This window comes from Schistocerca cancellata, chromosome 1, assembly GCF_023864275.1.
Source record: "Schistocerca cancellata isolate TAMUIC-IGC-003103 chromosome 1, iqSchCanc2.1, whole genome shotgun sequence".
NCBI lineage: Eukaryota > Metazoa > Arthropoda > Insecta > Orthoptera > Acrididae > Schistocerca > Schistocerca cancellata.
The window spans coordinates 204,592,499-204,610,564 of record NC_064626.1 but is presented as its reverse complement, the minus strand read 5'-3'; the positions used below and the strand labels follow the sequence as shown (position 1 = coordinate 204,610,564).

Genomic DNA, 18,066 nt, shown 5'->3' with positions numbered 1-18,066 from the left:
AGTTTAACAGCGCCACAGTGGGTCACGCCCATGTAGAACACATTTCAAAAAAAAATTAAAAATAGTTGTAGCCTTCGGAATTGAATAAATTATATATCTATTAAAATGTAATAGTCTGCAGATTCAGAAAACGCAAAAAAGTAAAAACTGAACTTTCATGATTTTGAGCCTTTCCGGAGCCCCTTAAGTAGTCCATAGGCAGATATTGTAATACTCGGAGGCTCGGTATGTTTTCTTGAACACGTAGCTGCTTCTACTCCCCTCCTCTCCTCCCCACCCCTTCCCCCTCTCCCTGCCCCTGCCGTCAGCTGTCACAATCAGCTGTGCGCCGCGCGCCGGTGGTTTACAGTCGCGCCGACGGCTGAGTGCGCTTACGTAAAGATCGCGAGGGCGGGAAACCGAGCCGCGGCCGGCAGACCGCAGTCGTCCTCGCCGGCTCCTGGCCCCTCCGTCGCCACTTCTGCGAGCGCCGCGGCACCGGACGCATCCCGCAGTGCGCTTCTACAACCATCGAAGCGGGCAGCCCTCAGCACGCTACACGTGCAGGTCGGACGCGTGTAAACTGCCAGTTATAGCTCCTACATTCACCTCTCCACCCATCGATATATTTGTCTGTGGCGGAGCCCTGCTTGAACGTTAAGAAGTGACCTGTGTAACGTAAGGGAAGCGAATATTTACTGTCGATAAGAGAATCTCTTGAATGACTTGCAACAGGTTACTGACCTCACCCTCCCTGTGCGCTTCCTCGATAGCCTTAAATTGTACCCCGAGGGCTCGTTGCAATGAGTCTCAGCAAACAGCTGCTAAACCGAGACGCTCTACACAAATCCGGAAGTAAGCAAGCGTAATTCGGGCAGTGGATTGTGTATTATCTCAAGCCGCACAGTTTACTTATTGCTCTGGCATTGCCGTGGATTACGCACAATGACTACGAGCTTCCTAAGACGCTGCTGAGCTAAATAGCGACGGGATCTGCATCTGGTTTCTTTTAACAGCATAGGCGTGCGTGAGTCGGCACGAATTGCTTCTGCTCGTGCTTCTGGTAAAGACGGCGTCTTCAGAGGGAAGCGGGCATATTTAGCACTACCGCATTTCGCACTACTTGGACAAACTAGAAACAAAATTCGAGATAACTTCTTCGACTGTGGACGAGGAGTCTCATAAATTGTGATAATATGGATTCAGGCAGCGAAGGAGTAGTAACGAGTGTGATTAAAAGTGGTGGTGCATTGCACGAAGACTCACTCGGTAATTACCTGCATTCGAAGACAACCGTAAATTCCACGTCACCGGTTCAGATTTGCAAAGGAACGTTTTCTGAAAGTGTATGTACGGACGAAATCGATCGCTATGGTAAAATGGACAACACGGCGAGGGAGGAATGCGTGAAAAATTCACACGCTTCCGGCTCCGAGAAACTCAATGAACTGGAATGCCGTCCCGCAACGGAGACGGCGGTTCGCTCGTCCGCTGACGCTCCTGAGACAGATCGGGAACTGAGTACAGCGATCGACCAGGGCAGATCGATTGCGAACGGCGCTGTGGAAAACAGTCCTTCCACGGACATCGGTCGCGGTGCCGAGAGTGAAAGCAGTGAGACGGGATCGGCGGACGCGACAAACGGTGTCAGGGAGACAACACCAGTGGACGGCGGAGCTGCTTTGCAAAGTAGCGAGGAAGTGCCCCGCCGCTGCTTCGGAGGGCAGGTCGAGGCGGTGCGTCCCAGCAGTGAAGCGCCTCCCCAGCAACACGGCGGCGGTCTCCCTATGCTCGAAGGAAACGCTGAGCCCGTGGCAGTCGCTGCTGGTCAAAACACAATGTCTACTGAAAGCTGCGCTTCCAGCGAGCGATGTCGACCAGAACAGGGGTCGAGTGAGAAGACTGGAGACATCAACAGTAATGACAGCGCCTCTACGGTTGTTCCGAAGAGCAACGGTGGCTTCGACAACCCGGCTTTCGTCGGCGACGGCGACAAACCACCTGCGAAAGAGAAGAGCCTCGACGCCAAAGTGGACAGCGACACGGAACGCGGCGGAGACTCTTCGGGCGCGGCTCGTGAGAGGCGTCGTATCGTGGTGAACGTGCTGGTGCTGAGTTTCGCCTTCCTGGTCCACTTCACGGCCTACTTCGGCGCGGCCAATCTGCAGAGCTCGGTGAACGCGTCCGAGGGGCTGGGCACCGAGTCTCTGGTGGTCGTGTATGCGGCCCTCATAGTCTCCAGCTTCTTCTTGCCCGCCACCGTCATCAGGTAAGCGCCGCAGTTTGTGGGCAATGCTACGTAGTTTTTTTTTTTTTAAAAAAAAGATCTTCATCTACAAAAACCATAATAATTACACAAAATTAACCCACTTCCTTATCTCATTAGTGGGTCATAATAATTATACAACTAATACTTAATTTGCAGCTAGTTACAATTTTCAAGTGAGCTACAGTTAGTTTTTCATCGTCGTCGTCCTCGTCGTGGTCTTCAGTCCAGAGAATGGTTTGATGCAGCTCTCCGTGCTACTCTATCCTCTGCAAGCTTCTTCATCTCCCAGTACCTACTGCAGCCTACATCCTTCTGAATCTGCTTAGTGTATTCATCTCTTGGTCTCCCTCTACGATTTTTACCCTCCACGCTGCCCTCCAGTGCTAAATTGGTGATCCCTTGATGCCTCAGAACATGTCCTACCAACCGATCCCTTCTTCTGGTCAAGTTGTGCCACAAACTTCTCTTCTCCCCAATCCTATTCAATATCTCCTCATTAGTTACGTGATCTACCCACCTAATCTTCAACATTCTTCTGTAGCACCACATTTCGAAAGCTTCTATTCTCTTCTTGTCCAAACTATTTATTGTCCATGTTTCACTTCCATACATGGCTACACTCCATACAAATACTTTCAGAAATGACTTCCTGACACTTAAATCTATACTCGATGTTAACAAATTTCTCTTCTTCAGAAACGCTTTCCTTGTCATTGCCAGTCTACATTTTATATCCTCTCTACTTCGACCATCATCAGTTATTTTGCTCCCCAAAAAGCAAAACTCCTTTACTACTTTAAGTGTCTCATTTCCTAATCTAATTCCCACATCATCACCCGATTTAATTCGACTACATTCCATTATCCTCGTTTTGCTTTTGTTGATGTTCATCTTATACCCTCCTTTCAAGACACTGTCCATTCCGTTCAACTGCTCTTCCAAGTCCTTTGCTGTCTCTGACAGAATTACGATGTCATCGGTGAACTTCAAAGTTTTTATTTCTTCTCCATGGATTTTAATACCTACTCCGAACTTTTCTTTTGTTTCCTTTACTGCTTGCTCAATATACAGATTGAATAGCATCGGGGAGAGGCTACAACCCTGTCTCACTCCCTTCCCAACCACTGCTTCCCTTTCATGTCTCTCGACTCTTATAACTGCCACCTGTTTTCTGTACAAATTGTAAATAGCCTTTCGCTCCCTGTATTTTACCCCTGCCACCTTCAGAATTTGAAAGAGAGTATTCCAGTCAACATTGTCAAAAGCTTTCTCTAAGTCTGCTAATGCTAGAAACGTAGGTTTGCCTTTCCTTAATCTTTCTTTTGATATAAGTCGTAGGGTCAGTATTGCCTCACGTGTTCCAACATTTCTACGGAATCCAAACTGATCTTCCCCGAGGTCAGCTTCTACCAGTTTTTCCATTCGTCTGTAAAGAATTCGCAATTCCTATCGCCTGGAGCGTCACATGTGTGCCAGTGAAAGATATAAACCTACTTTTGATAGCCTTGCTAATCCAACTAAACCCGAAGAGCGTGCCGCTGGCACTGGGCAGGCCACGATGTTGATTCTCTGCAGTTCCCTAGCATAGTTTTCCTAAAAACTAAGTCCTACAAACTAACTTATCCTACGTCATTTCCTGTGCGTGTCCTTATCGGTAGCACTGACCCCCACTCCCCCTAATCCTGCACGTGGCGGATTCCAACTATGATGGAAAGTCGGCCAGTCCACGCACAGGCGGTGTGGGAATAGGGCTCTGGACGCAATCAGTGTTGGTTTAGTTATTCAGTTCATGTCCCTCAAGTATTCTGTTAAAACTTTCCGTGATACCTCGTTGGCCAATGTGTTTAACATTTGGAAAGTGTCCTCGCGTCTAAGCAGTTGATATGTGTCGTGGTTTGGTAGTCTGTCTCGAAGTGTAGACGCAACATCATTGAAGAGGGGGCACTCGTAAACTACATGGTCGGGCGTACCCTCTGACACGCCACAGTCACACGCTGGTGTAGCCCTCTTCCCAAATGGAGGGTCCATGGCCAGTGAGAAAATGGATCAGTCCTCGTGTAGGCTCAAACTATTTCATGCTCAAGCGCTCCCTCACATCTGGTATGAACTGGAAATTTCTACTTCCATGTAGGCTTTCACGGCCGGCATCTTCATCAATAAACACTTCCGGGCTAAGTTGCCGTGGTCGATCTGTAGAACTTCTTCTCCCTGACGTTTCGTTCTCAACTACGGAGAACATCTTCCGAGGTGAGTCAACGATGTTCTCCGTAGTTGAGAACGAAACGTCAGGGAGAAGAAGTTCTACAGATCGACCACGGCAACTTAGCCCGAAAGTGTTTATTGATGATGGAAAGTTCTACGTCCAGTTTCTTCTACCTCCCAAGACTGCTGCCAAAGTTCCTCCCCTCTTTTCCTTGTTTTGGCTTGACCTATCTTGGTAGCCCTATTTGAGATCACGAGTCTTCCTCACCATCCTCGTTAGCGGACATCACTAAAGCATGCTTGTGAGGTGGCGCTATACTCCGAGTACCTGGTTCGAACCGTACTACGATCATCTCATCTACATCTACGTGATTACACTGCTATTCACAATAAAGTGCCCGGCAGAGGGTTCAATGAACCACCTTCATGCTGTCTCTCTACCGTTCCACTCTGGCACTCGGGAAAAACGAGCCCTGATTTCTCTTATTTTATCGTGATGATCATTTCTCCCCATGTAGGTGGGTGCCAACAGAATGTTTTCGCAATCAGAGGAAAAAACTGATGATTGAAATTTCATGAGAAGATCCCGTCGCAACGAAAAACGCCTTTGTTTTAATGATTGTCACTCCAATTCACGTATCATGTCTGTGACACGATCTCCCCTATTTCGCGATAATACGAAACGAGCTGCCCTTCTTTGTACTTTTTCGATGTCATCCGTCAGTCCCACCTGATGCGGATCACACACCGCACAGCAGTACTCCAGAATAGGGCGGACAAGCGTAGTGTAAGCAGTCTCTTTGGTAGACCTGTTGCACCTTCTAAGTGTTCTACCAATGAATCGCAGTCTTTCGTTTGCTCTACCCACAATATTATCTATGTGATCGTTCCAATTTAGGCTACTTGTAATTGTAATCCCTAAGTATTTAGTTGAATTTACAGCCCTCAGATTTGTGTGACTTATCGCGTAATCGAAATTTAGCTGATTTCTTTTAGTACTCATGTGAATAACTTCGCACTTTTCTCGATTCAGGGTCAATTGCGACTTTTGGCACCATACAGATATTTTATCTAAATCATTTTGCAAGTCGTTTTGATCATCTGATGACTTTACAATACGGTAAATGACAGCATCATCTGCAAACAATCTAAGACGGCTACTTAGATTGTCTCCTATGTCGTTAATATAGATCAGGAACAATAGAGGGCCTATAACACTTCCTTGGGGAACGCCGGATATTACTTCTGTTTTACATACTATGTCCACAAATGCGTGACTGCCTCGTAGAATATGACTGATATCACCCAGTACGTTACACTGGATGGCGAATATTGTACAGAAACCAAACTGACATAGGATGTGCCCCAAAGAAGCGTAACAGGACGTCCAATTTTAGGGCTCTGTTCTCAATCGGTAAAAACGGTGTACTTATATGATCTGTCTGTCTATTCGACGTTAAGAACCATTTTTCTCACCAACTGGTGGACATATCAAGTTGAAATTTGTGTCACGTTCTAAGGTCTATGGTCCCTTGGCGATGTAAGGGATGTAATCGTAAAGTTTCTGTGTCAATGTAATCAAAATAAACGGTCATTTATGTCACATACTTTGGTACTCGTTAAATCAATCATCAAAACCTACAGGAAACTTCCCATTGACCTAGAATCATGAAATATGTCAGCAAGCATGGCTTCACAGTACAAGTAAAGGGAAAACCTTAAAATTGTTAATTTATAGTTTGTATCACACGAAAAAAAATTTATCATTTGTCATCCGACTGTCTGTATGTTCGCCTGTTAAGACTCCTTTTTCTCAGGAACGGGTAGACGTATTAAGCTGAACTTAATGTCACCTACTAAGGGCCATGGTCCCTCGGCAAAATCAAAACTTTAAACTTCTAAGTCAGGGCAATCAAAAGATACGGCCATTTAGTCACATAGTTTCATACAAACTCATTCATCAAAAACTATAGGGTACTTTTCGTTGAGCAATAATCGTGAATTGGCAGGAAGCAATGTTGCAGAGTACAAGTAAAGGAAAAAGTCTGAAATTTGTTAATTTGAAATTCTGTCACACAAACAAATATATGTTTTTGTCATCTGTTATTTGACTCTGTCGCTCCGTCTGTGAAGACACCTTTTTCTCATGAACTTGAAAATTATCAAGTTGAAATTTATACCGCGTAGTCTTCAGTTCCTTCGTGGTGTATAAAAAGTCAAAGCAATCAAAAGATCCGGTCATTTATGTCACATATTTTGACACTTGCCAACTCATCAAGACCTGATGTGCTTCCAGTTGATATAGAACCACCAAACTTGGCAGGAAGCGAGGTTTCACAGTACAACTAAAGGAAATAATCGGAAAACTTGTGAATTGTTTTTCGTTTGCTATCCGACTATCTGTACGCTCCTCTGATAGACCTTTTTGTCAAGATAGGGTGGACGTAACAATTTGAAATTTATGTCACATACTAAGTGTATGGTGCTGTAAGAACATTAAGCTCCCAAGACAAAACAGTCAAAAGGTACGGCCATTTATGTCTCTTATTTTAAGACTCAGAAATTCATTTATCAAAACCTGTAGGGTAGCTAGCTGCTGGAACCGTTAGTATGTGGCTACCATCTAATCCTCGCCAATGATTCCCTATTCCATAAATCTGACGTTCTCCACCCAGTAATCATGCAGTGTTGTGAGCAAGCACAAGATTATGTTTTGTGAGAGAAGTTGGATTTATGGAATCACTAGTAATTTTATCTGTAATTGAACAGCTGATCGGTTCATTGCATTATTTACTTTATTATTCGGTTCGCCACCAGGATTTTTAAACCATACGCGCTTATCATAGGGAAATAAAAAAAATTGGAGCTATATGGAACAACCGCTGTTAAATTATAGCTACAGGACAAAAAAACAAGTGTTCCAAATGTGGAACGCAGCTTACGGTGCTGCAGTCAGAAGCATGTTCATCGTCCGCTATGTGACAGTGAAAACGGAGTGTTCTGCTTCATACCACACAAATTAGATCGAAACAAGCTGTATAACTTTCACCTAATTCCATGAAACTGCTGTTTGGTTCTAGATCCTTAAATGCGTTTCTAAAGCAATGAAAGGTAGCGAAGTTTTTATCACACTTCGCGTTACGTCGTGAAGAACAAGCAATTTGTCTTGTCAGCTGATACGTCATCGTTAAAGTTTTCCGTTGCTACTAGCTTAAGTTTTCCGTTGCTGAAACAACTAGATATTTTGCTGCAATTTGCGTTTTCAAGGCTTTCATTTTATCTGTTAGGAAGATAATAATAATACTGACCTGTAGTTGTCGACTTTGTGTACCTTATCTTTCCCATGCAGAAAGGTCTCACTGCTGAGTACTAAAGTCTGTCTAGAAAAATACATGTCTGAAAAAAAAGTTCGGTAAGTTACTAAAGTCTGATACAGTAATTGTCTTTTCCTGGATTACTTTTTACATGTCCCATTGTTTTCGTAAAGGCTTTTCACAGACTTCTTTACACTTATTTTCTTTATAAAAACCTTCATTTAGTACTTACTCTTTTCGCTTTTCCTTCTACCGCAATCAAATATTACAAACGTCCTGTTAAACAGCAGTAGCAATAATCAGATCCTTTCCCCGCTACACATCAGCCTGGCATCTTCAGCGCCCAAATGATTATTCTTATGGAATTACTCAGATGTTAAGGATTACTCCTCTCTGTTTGTAGTTCCATTCTATTCAGGATTTCGAACTTCTTGTTCAGTACCATACTGTGACAGGTTCTCTTTATGCCCACAAATACCACGAAGGAAAAGCGTTCTACGCTTTGATAACATTACCAAATGTTCCTCTCCATGTAACTTCTTATATTTTAAAGCACTGCATTTTCAGCTACACGCAGCAAAACATGTAACTTCATTAGAACATATAATGAACTTATAAAGTTGCGCATCGTTAGCAGAAAGCCAACATCATCTTAGTGTGCAGCAATTAATTATGAATTATCCCAGAAGGCATCAACATCTACAGCGTGACCAAAATAAGCATCACACACCAAACTTAACATTATGAAATGGACTAATAAGGATTCTGTGATGCATACGAGGACCGTTCAGTAAGTAATTCAACTATGAAAGGATTCCAGAATACCATACTATTCCCAACTACCCAACTCTTTTGGCCACAAAACCCTATTTTTCAACATAATCTCCATTCAATGCGACTGTCTTACGCCACCTTACCGGGTGGGCCTGTGTACCCGCATGTCACCACTCTACGTCGGAGTCAATGTCTTGCTGCATAACTTCCCCCTCTACTGTTTCCCGCTGAGTGCATCCTCCATTGGGCCAAACAGATGGAAGTCGGTATTTGTGAGATCTGGGTTGTCGTGTGGTTGAGGATGAACGGCCCAATGAAGTTTTGTGAGCTCCTCTCGTGTGTGCAGACTAGTGTGAGGCCTTGCGTCGACATGGAGAAGGAGAAGATCACCTCGAATGAGCGTGTCCACACGTTCCTCCGTTGCAGGAGTCACAGCTGTGCGAGGCCGGCCGGCGCGTGGGAGATCGGGCAGGTCTGTCTGACCTTGTTGCCATGATGGCAGACGCTTCGCTCAACGAGTCAACGTGCTTTTGTTCACTGCCAGGTCTCCGTATACCTGTATGGATGTCTGTATGCTTCGGTTTTCCACAAAAAGAAACTCAATGACGACTCTCTGCTTGGCACGCACCTCCTTTATAGACGCCATTTTGAAGACTACGTATAGTGCTGCCACCTATCGGAACTTCATGAAACTATAGGCGCTGAAGCAGGAATATTTCATGATGTTCCACAAATAACTGGGCATTTTTTTCAACCGAAATGGGCCGAGAAGAGAAATGTATTGCATTACTTATTTAATGCTCCCTCGTAGTAAGGTAATTTCTGTGAATTCACGTATGTGGCAATCTGAACTAGGCCTCGGTTCAGGACGAAAGAATCCACACATTCCGACAACACTGTATTCAGAACCACTAGCAGAGCTGAAGGTTAGTCTATAAGCTTAAATTCACGGACAAGAGAAAATGTGAAAGAACGAAGCAGAAAGGGCTTTTTGATAAAGTTCTTCCATGGCGATCTTCTAGTTCTATTTCTGCATCTACATCTACAAACACACTACGTAAGTATTTCCGCAGTAGAAGGCGATGAGTACTAGAGATTTTCTGTCCAACTCTTCAAAATGGTTCAAATGGCTTTAAGCACTATGGGACATAACATCTGAGGTCATCAGTCCCCTAGAACTTAGAACTACTTAAACCCAACTAACCTAAGGACATCACACACATCCATGCCCGAGGCAGGATTCGAACCTGCGATGTCCAACTCTATTTGAGTATTTGTTGAGGGCAAATAATTGTCTGTTAGGCTCTTAGCGGGTCCTAAACTGCCTTTCCTGTTCCCATTGCCCCTACGCGAGATATACGAGAGTAGCAGGCAAAAGGGTGGCATAATTTTATTTGCAGATATGGTTCTGTGAATTTATCCATCAATATTACGCGATAACTGTGTCGTCTTTCTCTTTAGGATTGCTACTTAACATATCTCAAAAGTTTTTCTGTCACGCTCTCGTATGGGCTACACCGTTTTGTTACGATCCAGAATCCGCTGGGTGTTTGTTGTTGTACTTCGCAAAGTCTCAAAACGGTGGAGTAGTACGGCAGTGTTGCACGTTGAAACTCCTTTTTGCCCTCTCCTCTAGCCAGACCTACGAGAAATTTAAAATATTTCATTATTCCATCTTCATATGACACTATTCACTTTATGTGGAACTGCTCCAGAAATGTAAAGTTTTTTCATAGGTGAAAAACTGTTCCAAGATAAAACATGGCGTGTACCTAGGAACTAATGTTCCATTCAAATTTAGAACTCCTGCAATGGAGAAAATCTTGTCTGCTTGCACGTAATAGTCTGTGTATTACCGTAATCAGTAAGTGAAATCAAATTAAGAAAAAGTCTTGCCAAAAACCAGTGAAAAGTTAAAAACATTTTAGAATAAAAATTATTAGAAACTATCACAAATTTCCGTTTTCAAGGCACTGAAAACTGTTAAGGTATTAAAGAAACCCAGTCCATTTGCAAATATCGCGTGTTCCATGGTAGAGAAACCTTTTGTTTTGAGATACAAGATCGTACATGCCTGGCGAAGGATTGGCTTAACAGTCCACACATTTTATAATTAGTTTTAAAAAATACAGTGTGTTCCGGGACGAATGGTCAGTGTTCAGAGAAGTGACAGGAACGATCATTCAGAACAGGTAAGTCTAATAAACATGAGCTCTAAAATTCATACCTTGAAAGCTATGAAAAGTTATTCATATTCGATACTATGCAGCAATTCTGTTCTGTTGCAAGGTCTTTGTTCTCCATATTTTCGGAGGAGGTTGTATGAACCAGAAGGAAAAAGTGTCTAACGAATATCGGCTTCAAACTGCATACCTTCAGAGTTTTCAGCAGTTGCTCAATAAAAGAGATGTGTTTCGCAATAGCGAAGATGAACAATCGGTCATAGCTCTTATAGTATGTGGTCGGCCAGAGTGGCCGAGCGGTTCTAGGCGCTACAGTCTGGAACCGCGCGACCGCTACGGTCGCAGGTTCGAAACCTGCCTCGGGCATGGATGTATGTGATGTCCTTAGGTTAGTTTGATTTAAGTACTTGTAAGTTCTAGGGGACTGATGACCTCAGAAGTTAAGTCCCATAGTGCTCAGAGCCATCTTATACTATGCACTTTAGAGCCCATGTTTACTGAACATTTTTTTCTTGTTTTGGACCCTTCTAACACCGCTCAAAATATGGATGGTAAAGTAGAGGAGATTTGTTTCACAGTACCGAAGATGAAAAAGTACTCACAGCTCCTGAGTTATGTATTTTAGAGTGCATATTTACTAGACTTTTGTCCTTCAAATGATCGTTCCTATCTTATCCCTGGATATTGACCGTTACTCCTGGGGCAGCCTCCCCTTAAAACTGTGTAATTGAAGAATTAACAAAATCTTACAAACAATATGCACTAACAGAAGAAAATCCCAACACCAAAATATAATTAATTTAGAGTATTGAAATTTCGGGAATACGTTTGTCTACATAACATGTTTAAGTGATTAACGTTGCAACGTCAAAGGTTAACGTAAGCGCGAGATAAGCCATTGCAAATGTAAAATGCTGGTACATTAATAACTGGTGCAATTCCCAGAATGTTGATGCCAAGCATGCAAATGTGCATGCGTTGTGTTGTGAAGGTGTTGGATGTCAGTTTGTGGAATGGATCTCCATGCCCACTGCATTTGTTCGGTCAATACAGGGACGGTTAATGCTGTTTGTGGATGACGTTGGAGTTGTGGTCTGATGATGTCCCGTATGTGATCGACTGGAGACAGATGTGACACCCACCAGGCCAAGCCAACATGTCGAATCTCTGCAGAGCACGTTGATTTACAACAGTGGTATGTGGGTGACGTTATGCTGTTGGAAGACACTCCCTGGGTTGCTGTTCATGAAAGGCAGCACAGCATGTCGAATCACCAGAGTGATGTACAAATTTGAAATCAGGGTGCGTGGGGGAACCATGAGATGGCTCCAGTTGTCATATGAAATCGAATCCGAGACCGCTATGCCCAGACAGGTTCAGGGTGACCCGCATACAGACAGGTTGGTTTCAAGCCCTCAGCTAGCCTCCTTCTAACCAACACACGGCCATCACTAGCACCGAGGCAGAACCAGATTTTACCAGAAAACACTGTCCTCCACTGACCTCTCGTTTAACACCACTGAAGTTGCAGATGGTGGTGATTTGTGGGCAGAAGGGCCACTACACGGTGATGCCTCGGAGCTGTCTTGGAAGTAACCGATTTGTGACAGTTCGTTGTATCAGTGCGGGCCAACTGCTGCTCAACTTGGTGCTGCAGATGCAGCACTGTGCAACAGAGCCAAACATTGAAAACGATGGCCTTCCCTCTCAGTAGTTGCTTGTGACCGTCCAGAGCCAGGTCTCCTTGCGACTGTACATTATCATGACAACCGCTGCCAGCAATCATGTACAGTGGCTACACTCCTGCCAAGCCTTTCTGCAGTATCGCAGAAGGAACATTCAGCTTGTCGTAGCCCTATTAAATGACCTCGTTCAAACTCAATGAGTTGCCGATAATGGCGTCTTTGTCGTCTTAAAGGCATTCTTGACTAACAACGACTCACTACTTCCAATCTCAAACGTAGCTAACGGGGATTTTATTTGGGGGCGAGACCAAACTGCGAGGTCATCGGTCTCATCGGATTAGGGAAGATGGAGAAAGAATTTGGCCGTGCCCTTTCGAAGGAACCATCCCAGAATTTGCCGGAAGCGATTTAGGGAAATCACGGAAAACCTAAATCAGGATGGCCTGACGCGGGATTGAAAGGTCGTCCTCCAAAATGCGAGTCCAGTGTGCTAACCATGCGCCATTCGCTCGTTGGGTAACCAACGCTCACGACCGTTAGAGAGTGTATTTAAAGCTGCAAGCGCCGCTCTTATGCGACTGGCGCGAAATTTGAATACACGTCATCTTTCAGACGTAGAAATGCGCTTACCAACATTCGTTTTATGCGCCAATGTATTATACAGCATTTAAATATATAGCACTCTGTGGTGTCACCGCCAGACACCACACTTGCTAGGTGGAAGCCTTTAAATCGGCCGCGGTCCGCTAGTATACGACGGACCCGCGTGTCGCCACTGTCAGTGATTGCAGACCGAGCGCCGCCACACGGCAGGTCTAGAGAGACTTCCTAGCACTCGCCCCAGTTGTGCGTCCGACTTTGCTAGCGAAGCTACACTGACAAATACGCTCGCATTTGCCGAGACGATAGTTAGCATAGCCTTCAGCTACGTCATTTGCTACGACCTAGCAAGGCGCCATTACCAGTTTATATTGAGATTGTAATTATGTATCATCAAGAGCGATGTTCTCCAATTATGGAGTAAAGTTAAGTATTCCAGAAGCTATGTACTATTTTTGGCTACTATAATTCCTTGTCATTTTCCAGACCTCACGCCAGCCGGCGTGAGCTTAAACGCGTGCCTTTCGGCTTCCTCCAAACTCCGTGAATTGGCTCCTGCCAATTCACAACACACTCATATTTCCGAATACGAGTTCTACGCAAAACAGAACGTCCTGTCTCACAACAAAAACAACAGAAAATATTGTGGTTTCTAGTACGTCTGGAACCGCGCGACCGCTACGGTCGCAGGTTCGAATCCTGCCTCGGGCATGGATGTGTGTGATGTCCTTAGGTTAGTTAGGTTTAAGTAGTTCTAAGTTCTAGGGGACTGATGACCTCAAAGTCCCATAGTGCTCAGTGCCATTTGAACCATTTTTTTCCCAGTATGTATCGCTCCGTGTGATTCTGAAATCAGTAACTAGATTGAAACACCGAATACGAAACATCAAGAGTGTCTAGGTACACTCTCCCACCCTAGGATCGGTCGTATTTCTGTGCAGTATACCATTTATTTTGTAGATCCACTGATTGTCTCGTATTATGACGCTTCTTGTAATCATCTCTAAAATTTTGTGATCCATATAACGTGCTCCAGGTGTTCTCCACCTGTCGTGTTATCGGAGACTGCTGGCCTCGTTCTCTCTACTTTGGATATTCTCCTGCATTTACCCACATTTAAAGAGAGCACAAGTAACTGGAGCTCTAATTTTGTCGGCCTTTCCCGCAGGTTATCTTTCATATAAACAATGTTTTCTACTCTTCGAACTAGTTTCAGATAAGTCCTTGGTGAATTTTATTTTATGGGTGGTTGGCCGTGGTCCAACGCTTATTTCCGTAACTAACGTTTCGTCTCTTAATGCTGGAGGCTTCATCGGAGGCTCTGAAAACTCAGTTAGTAGTTTCAAACTTACAAAGAAGCGTAGGAAGCCGAACTTTTTAGTAGCTTCGCGGATACGTACAAACAGTTCGGCTTGCTGTATGTATTTAAGTTTTAAAATGATAAGTGACTCTTTTTAGCCATGATGATGTCTCTAGCTTCAGAAGACGAAACGTTAGGCGCAGAAATAAGCCTAATGCTCATAAACAAAATTTATGAAAGACGCGAATACTGGGCGTGAAAGCCCGGATTATATGGTCGTTCCGCATTGTTTTGTAATGATCTGCTTACTGTTTCGAATACGTTGTCACGAATGCCGACAGCACTTTTCAGGCCAGTTATATTTTAATCACCGTCTATGTTCGTAATCAGGGACAAGTTTATTGAGGAAGTTCTCTCGGCGATGAAGGCACTTCACACGAGAGAATGGCTCAATTTCGCCAGAGATGGTAGAAGAAATGGGCGGTCGCTTTCTGCAGGTGTCATCTCAGCGTGAACGCGAAATGACCTGGTGGACATATCTCCATAGCCATAGTGAAACTGGAATTTGTGACTCGTCATCTCAGTCGACAGTGCAAAAGTGTGAGTTATTAACGGCTAAACACCTTGACGTCTCACCAGTCCCAGGAGGGAAATGCCGTTCTTCCCACGTATGTGGTAATCTTCGTGAGAAGTTACGAGTGAAGCAGTGAAGAATATAGTACAGGAGATGACTGTGTGGGAAGTATGGATTAAAGATGAATTAAACCTAGCAAGCCGGCGCAGTGGTAACATAGTGGACTCTCATTCGAGAGTACCGCGGTTTAAATCCCCGTCTGGCCATCCTAATTTTTGTTTCCTTGGTTTCCCTAGCCAACGGCCTTGCCGCAGTGGTAACACCCCGTTAGATCACCGAAGTTAAGCGCTGTTGTGCTGGGCTAACACTTGGATGGGTGACCATCCGGTGTACCGAGCGCTGTTGGCAAGCGGGGTGCACTTAGCCCTTGTGAGGCAAACGAGCTACTTGATTGAGAAGTAGCGGCTCTTGTCTCGGAAACTGTCATACGGCAGGGAGAGCGATTTGCTGACCACATGCCCCTCCATATCCGCATCCAGTGACGCCTGTGGGCTGAGGATGACACGGTGGCCAGTGGGTACCTTTGGTCCATCATGGCCTGTGCGGGAGGAGTTTTGGTTTCCCTGTCTAACATATATGCTAAGATTGTTCCTTCGAGAAGATGTGGCCAAATTCCTGCCCTGTCCTTTCCCAAGCCGAACGTGCAATATTTGATCAAAACTATCAGGATATTTCTGTGTAATGCAGAGGGCCGACCCGTCAGCATAAACACAACCGGGGAGTGTTTTTTTGTCAGTACAGAAGCAGTAACAGCTGAATGGGTCTGTCAGGAGAACCCGTTACGTCGAACGGTGACAATTCATTGGATGTCACCCGACAAACAAAACCATTAGGTAGTTTTAACCCTTCTAAAGCGCCCCAGGTAGACTGTTGGTGTTATGATTGTGAAGCGGGAAAGCGAAGGACGAACCACAGCTAAAGCAAAACCAGGAGACCTCATCTACTGACGGACGGTGACCGTCGAGCATTGTGGAGGATCATCGTAAAAAGTCGCATGAAATCAGCGGTATGACTCACTCGTGAATTCCAATTATACCAGTAGCGTAGCTATGCGTAGGTGGGTACAGTGGTCAAGCCGCTCCTCGGAAGCCAACGCTAAGCGATGCTTGACGTGATGTAAAGAGCGATCCACTGGATAGTGGATGACTGCAAACGAGTGACATAGAGTGGTGAATCCCGTTATACCCTCTGTCTGGGGAATGCGTGGAGAACGTTGTCATGCGTAGTGTCAGCAGTGAAATGTTGAGGAGACGGTGTTACGGTATGGAGTTTTCTTTCGTGGTTATGGTGTTGTACCCACATGGCGCTTAAGAAAACATCAAATGCGGCATTTTAAGGCATTGTGCAAGGCGTACACAGGAAGATTAGTTCGGGGATGATAATTGTATCAGCGTGGCATTGTACCCTGTCATAAATCACCATCTTCGAGGCAATAGTTAGTCGTCAATGAAGTTTCTAGAATGAGATTTTCACTCTGCAGCGGAGTGTGCGCAGATATGAAACTTCTTGTCAGATTAAAACTGTGTGCCGGACCGAACTCGAACTCAGGGCATTTGCCTTTCGCGAGCAAGTGCTATACAATCCTTTTTTTTTAAATCTCCTTTTGTTCGTTTTAGTTCGTTGCATCTGCTCGGGGCGGACGTCGCAAGACACCCGTTCCTGTTCGTCGGTGTACCATTAACTCAGTTTTTTTGTTACAGAGGGCAGCTAACCCTCTGAGCGAACACGCTGAGTTATCGTGCCGGCAACTATCTGAGCTAACCAAGCACGACTCAGGCCCCGTCCTCACAGCTTTACTTCTGCCAGTACCTCGTCTCCTACCTTCCAAACTTCACAGAAGCTCTCCTGAGCAGGTTCGCGGCCAGGAAGTTTCAATAAAATTTCTGATGTGGACTGACCTGCCCAGGGTCCCTATCTGAACCTAATGGAACAACACTGGCACGAGTTTGTACGTCGACATCGCTCCAAACCCCAGCATCCAAAACCATTACCTTCTCTGGTTTCTGCACTTGAGATAGAATGGGCTGCGTTTCCTCCACAGACATTCAGACACCTCATTGAAAAAGTCCATAGCATAGCTCAAATCGTCATGAAGGCAAACGACAGACACACGAATTAATGTCCACTAATAGGTGCCCAAATACTTTTGATCAGATAGCGTATGTTCCGTCTCCAACGACCTCACCGTCGACGATACGTTAAAACTTGACTGTTCTCCTGTCTTTTGGACAAAAGACGGACGTAGTTCGTATTCTTATCGGCATATTAAATGAGAAAATGGCGATGACCTGCTCATGTTGAAGAGTGTCTGTAACATCACAATGTTCCAGTCGACGCTGAAATCACAATGCTTCGTTCACAGAATGGTGAGAGGCCGGTTATGTAGCCATGCCCATACGTGTAGCTTGCTGCTCCACGCTCTGCCTCGCCAACTTCTGCTCTCTCAACAATGGCCCTCAGATAATGAAGCTTCTTCTAGCAACAGCATTCGAACCAAATAAACCATTCGAACCGCTTACGCTCTCTGAGGGTCGTGAGCGTTAATTACGTTTGGACATGTGGAGTGGATGTTAGTCAAGAATGCATTTAAGGCGACAAAAACTCCATTATCAACACCTTGCAAGTGTAATACGGCTTGGAGAAGCTGGGAGTTCCTTCTTCGATATTGCAGAAAGACTTGGCAGGAATGGAGCCGCTGTACATGACTGCTGGCAGCGATGGTCACGAGAATGTGCGGTCGCAAAAAAACCGAGCTCCGGACGGCCACGTGGCGCTACCCAAAGGGAAGACCATCGAATTCGTCGTATGGTTCTGGCGCATCGTACTGCATCTGCAGCAACAGTTTGAGCAGCAGTTGGCACCACAGTGACACAACGAACTGTTACAAATCCGTTACTTTAGGGACAGCTCTGAGCCCGATGCCCTGTAGCATGCATTCCACTGTCACCAAACACCGCCATTTGCGTCTTCAGTGGCGTCGTGCGAGAGTTCATTGGGGAGGGGGGGGGGGGCAGAGTGGGTGTCTGTTGTATTTTCTGATGAAAGCTGGTTCTGCCTCGGTGCCAGTGATAGCTCAGTGTTGCTCAGCAAGATGCCAGTTGAGGGCCTGCAACCAATCTGTCTATG

General features: G+C 45.0%; 1 protein-coding gene across 1 annotated transcript in view; it reads left to right on the top strand.

Moving 5' to 3' along the window:
- Nucleotides 1–367: 367 nt before the first annotated feature.
- LOC126168763 (protein unc-93 homolog A-like) overlaps nucleotides 368–18,066 on the top strand; it is a 334,913-nt gene continuing 317,214 nt past the window's right edge. Inside the window, exon 1 of the mRNA XM_049920584.1 lies at nucleotides 368–2,248. Within this exon, the coding sequence (XP_049776541.1) occupies nucleotides 1,176–2,248 (1,073 nt within the window). The 5' untranslated portion in view covers nucleotides 368–1,175. The remainder of the gene's footprint in view (nucleotides 2,249–18,066) is intronic.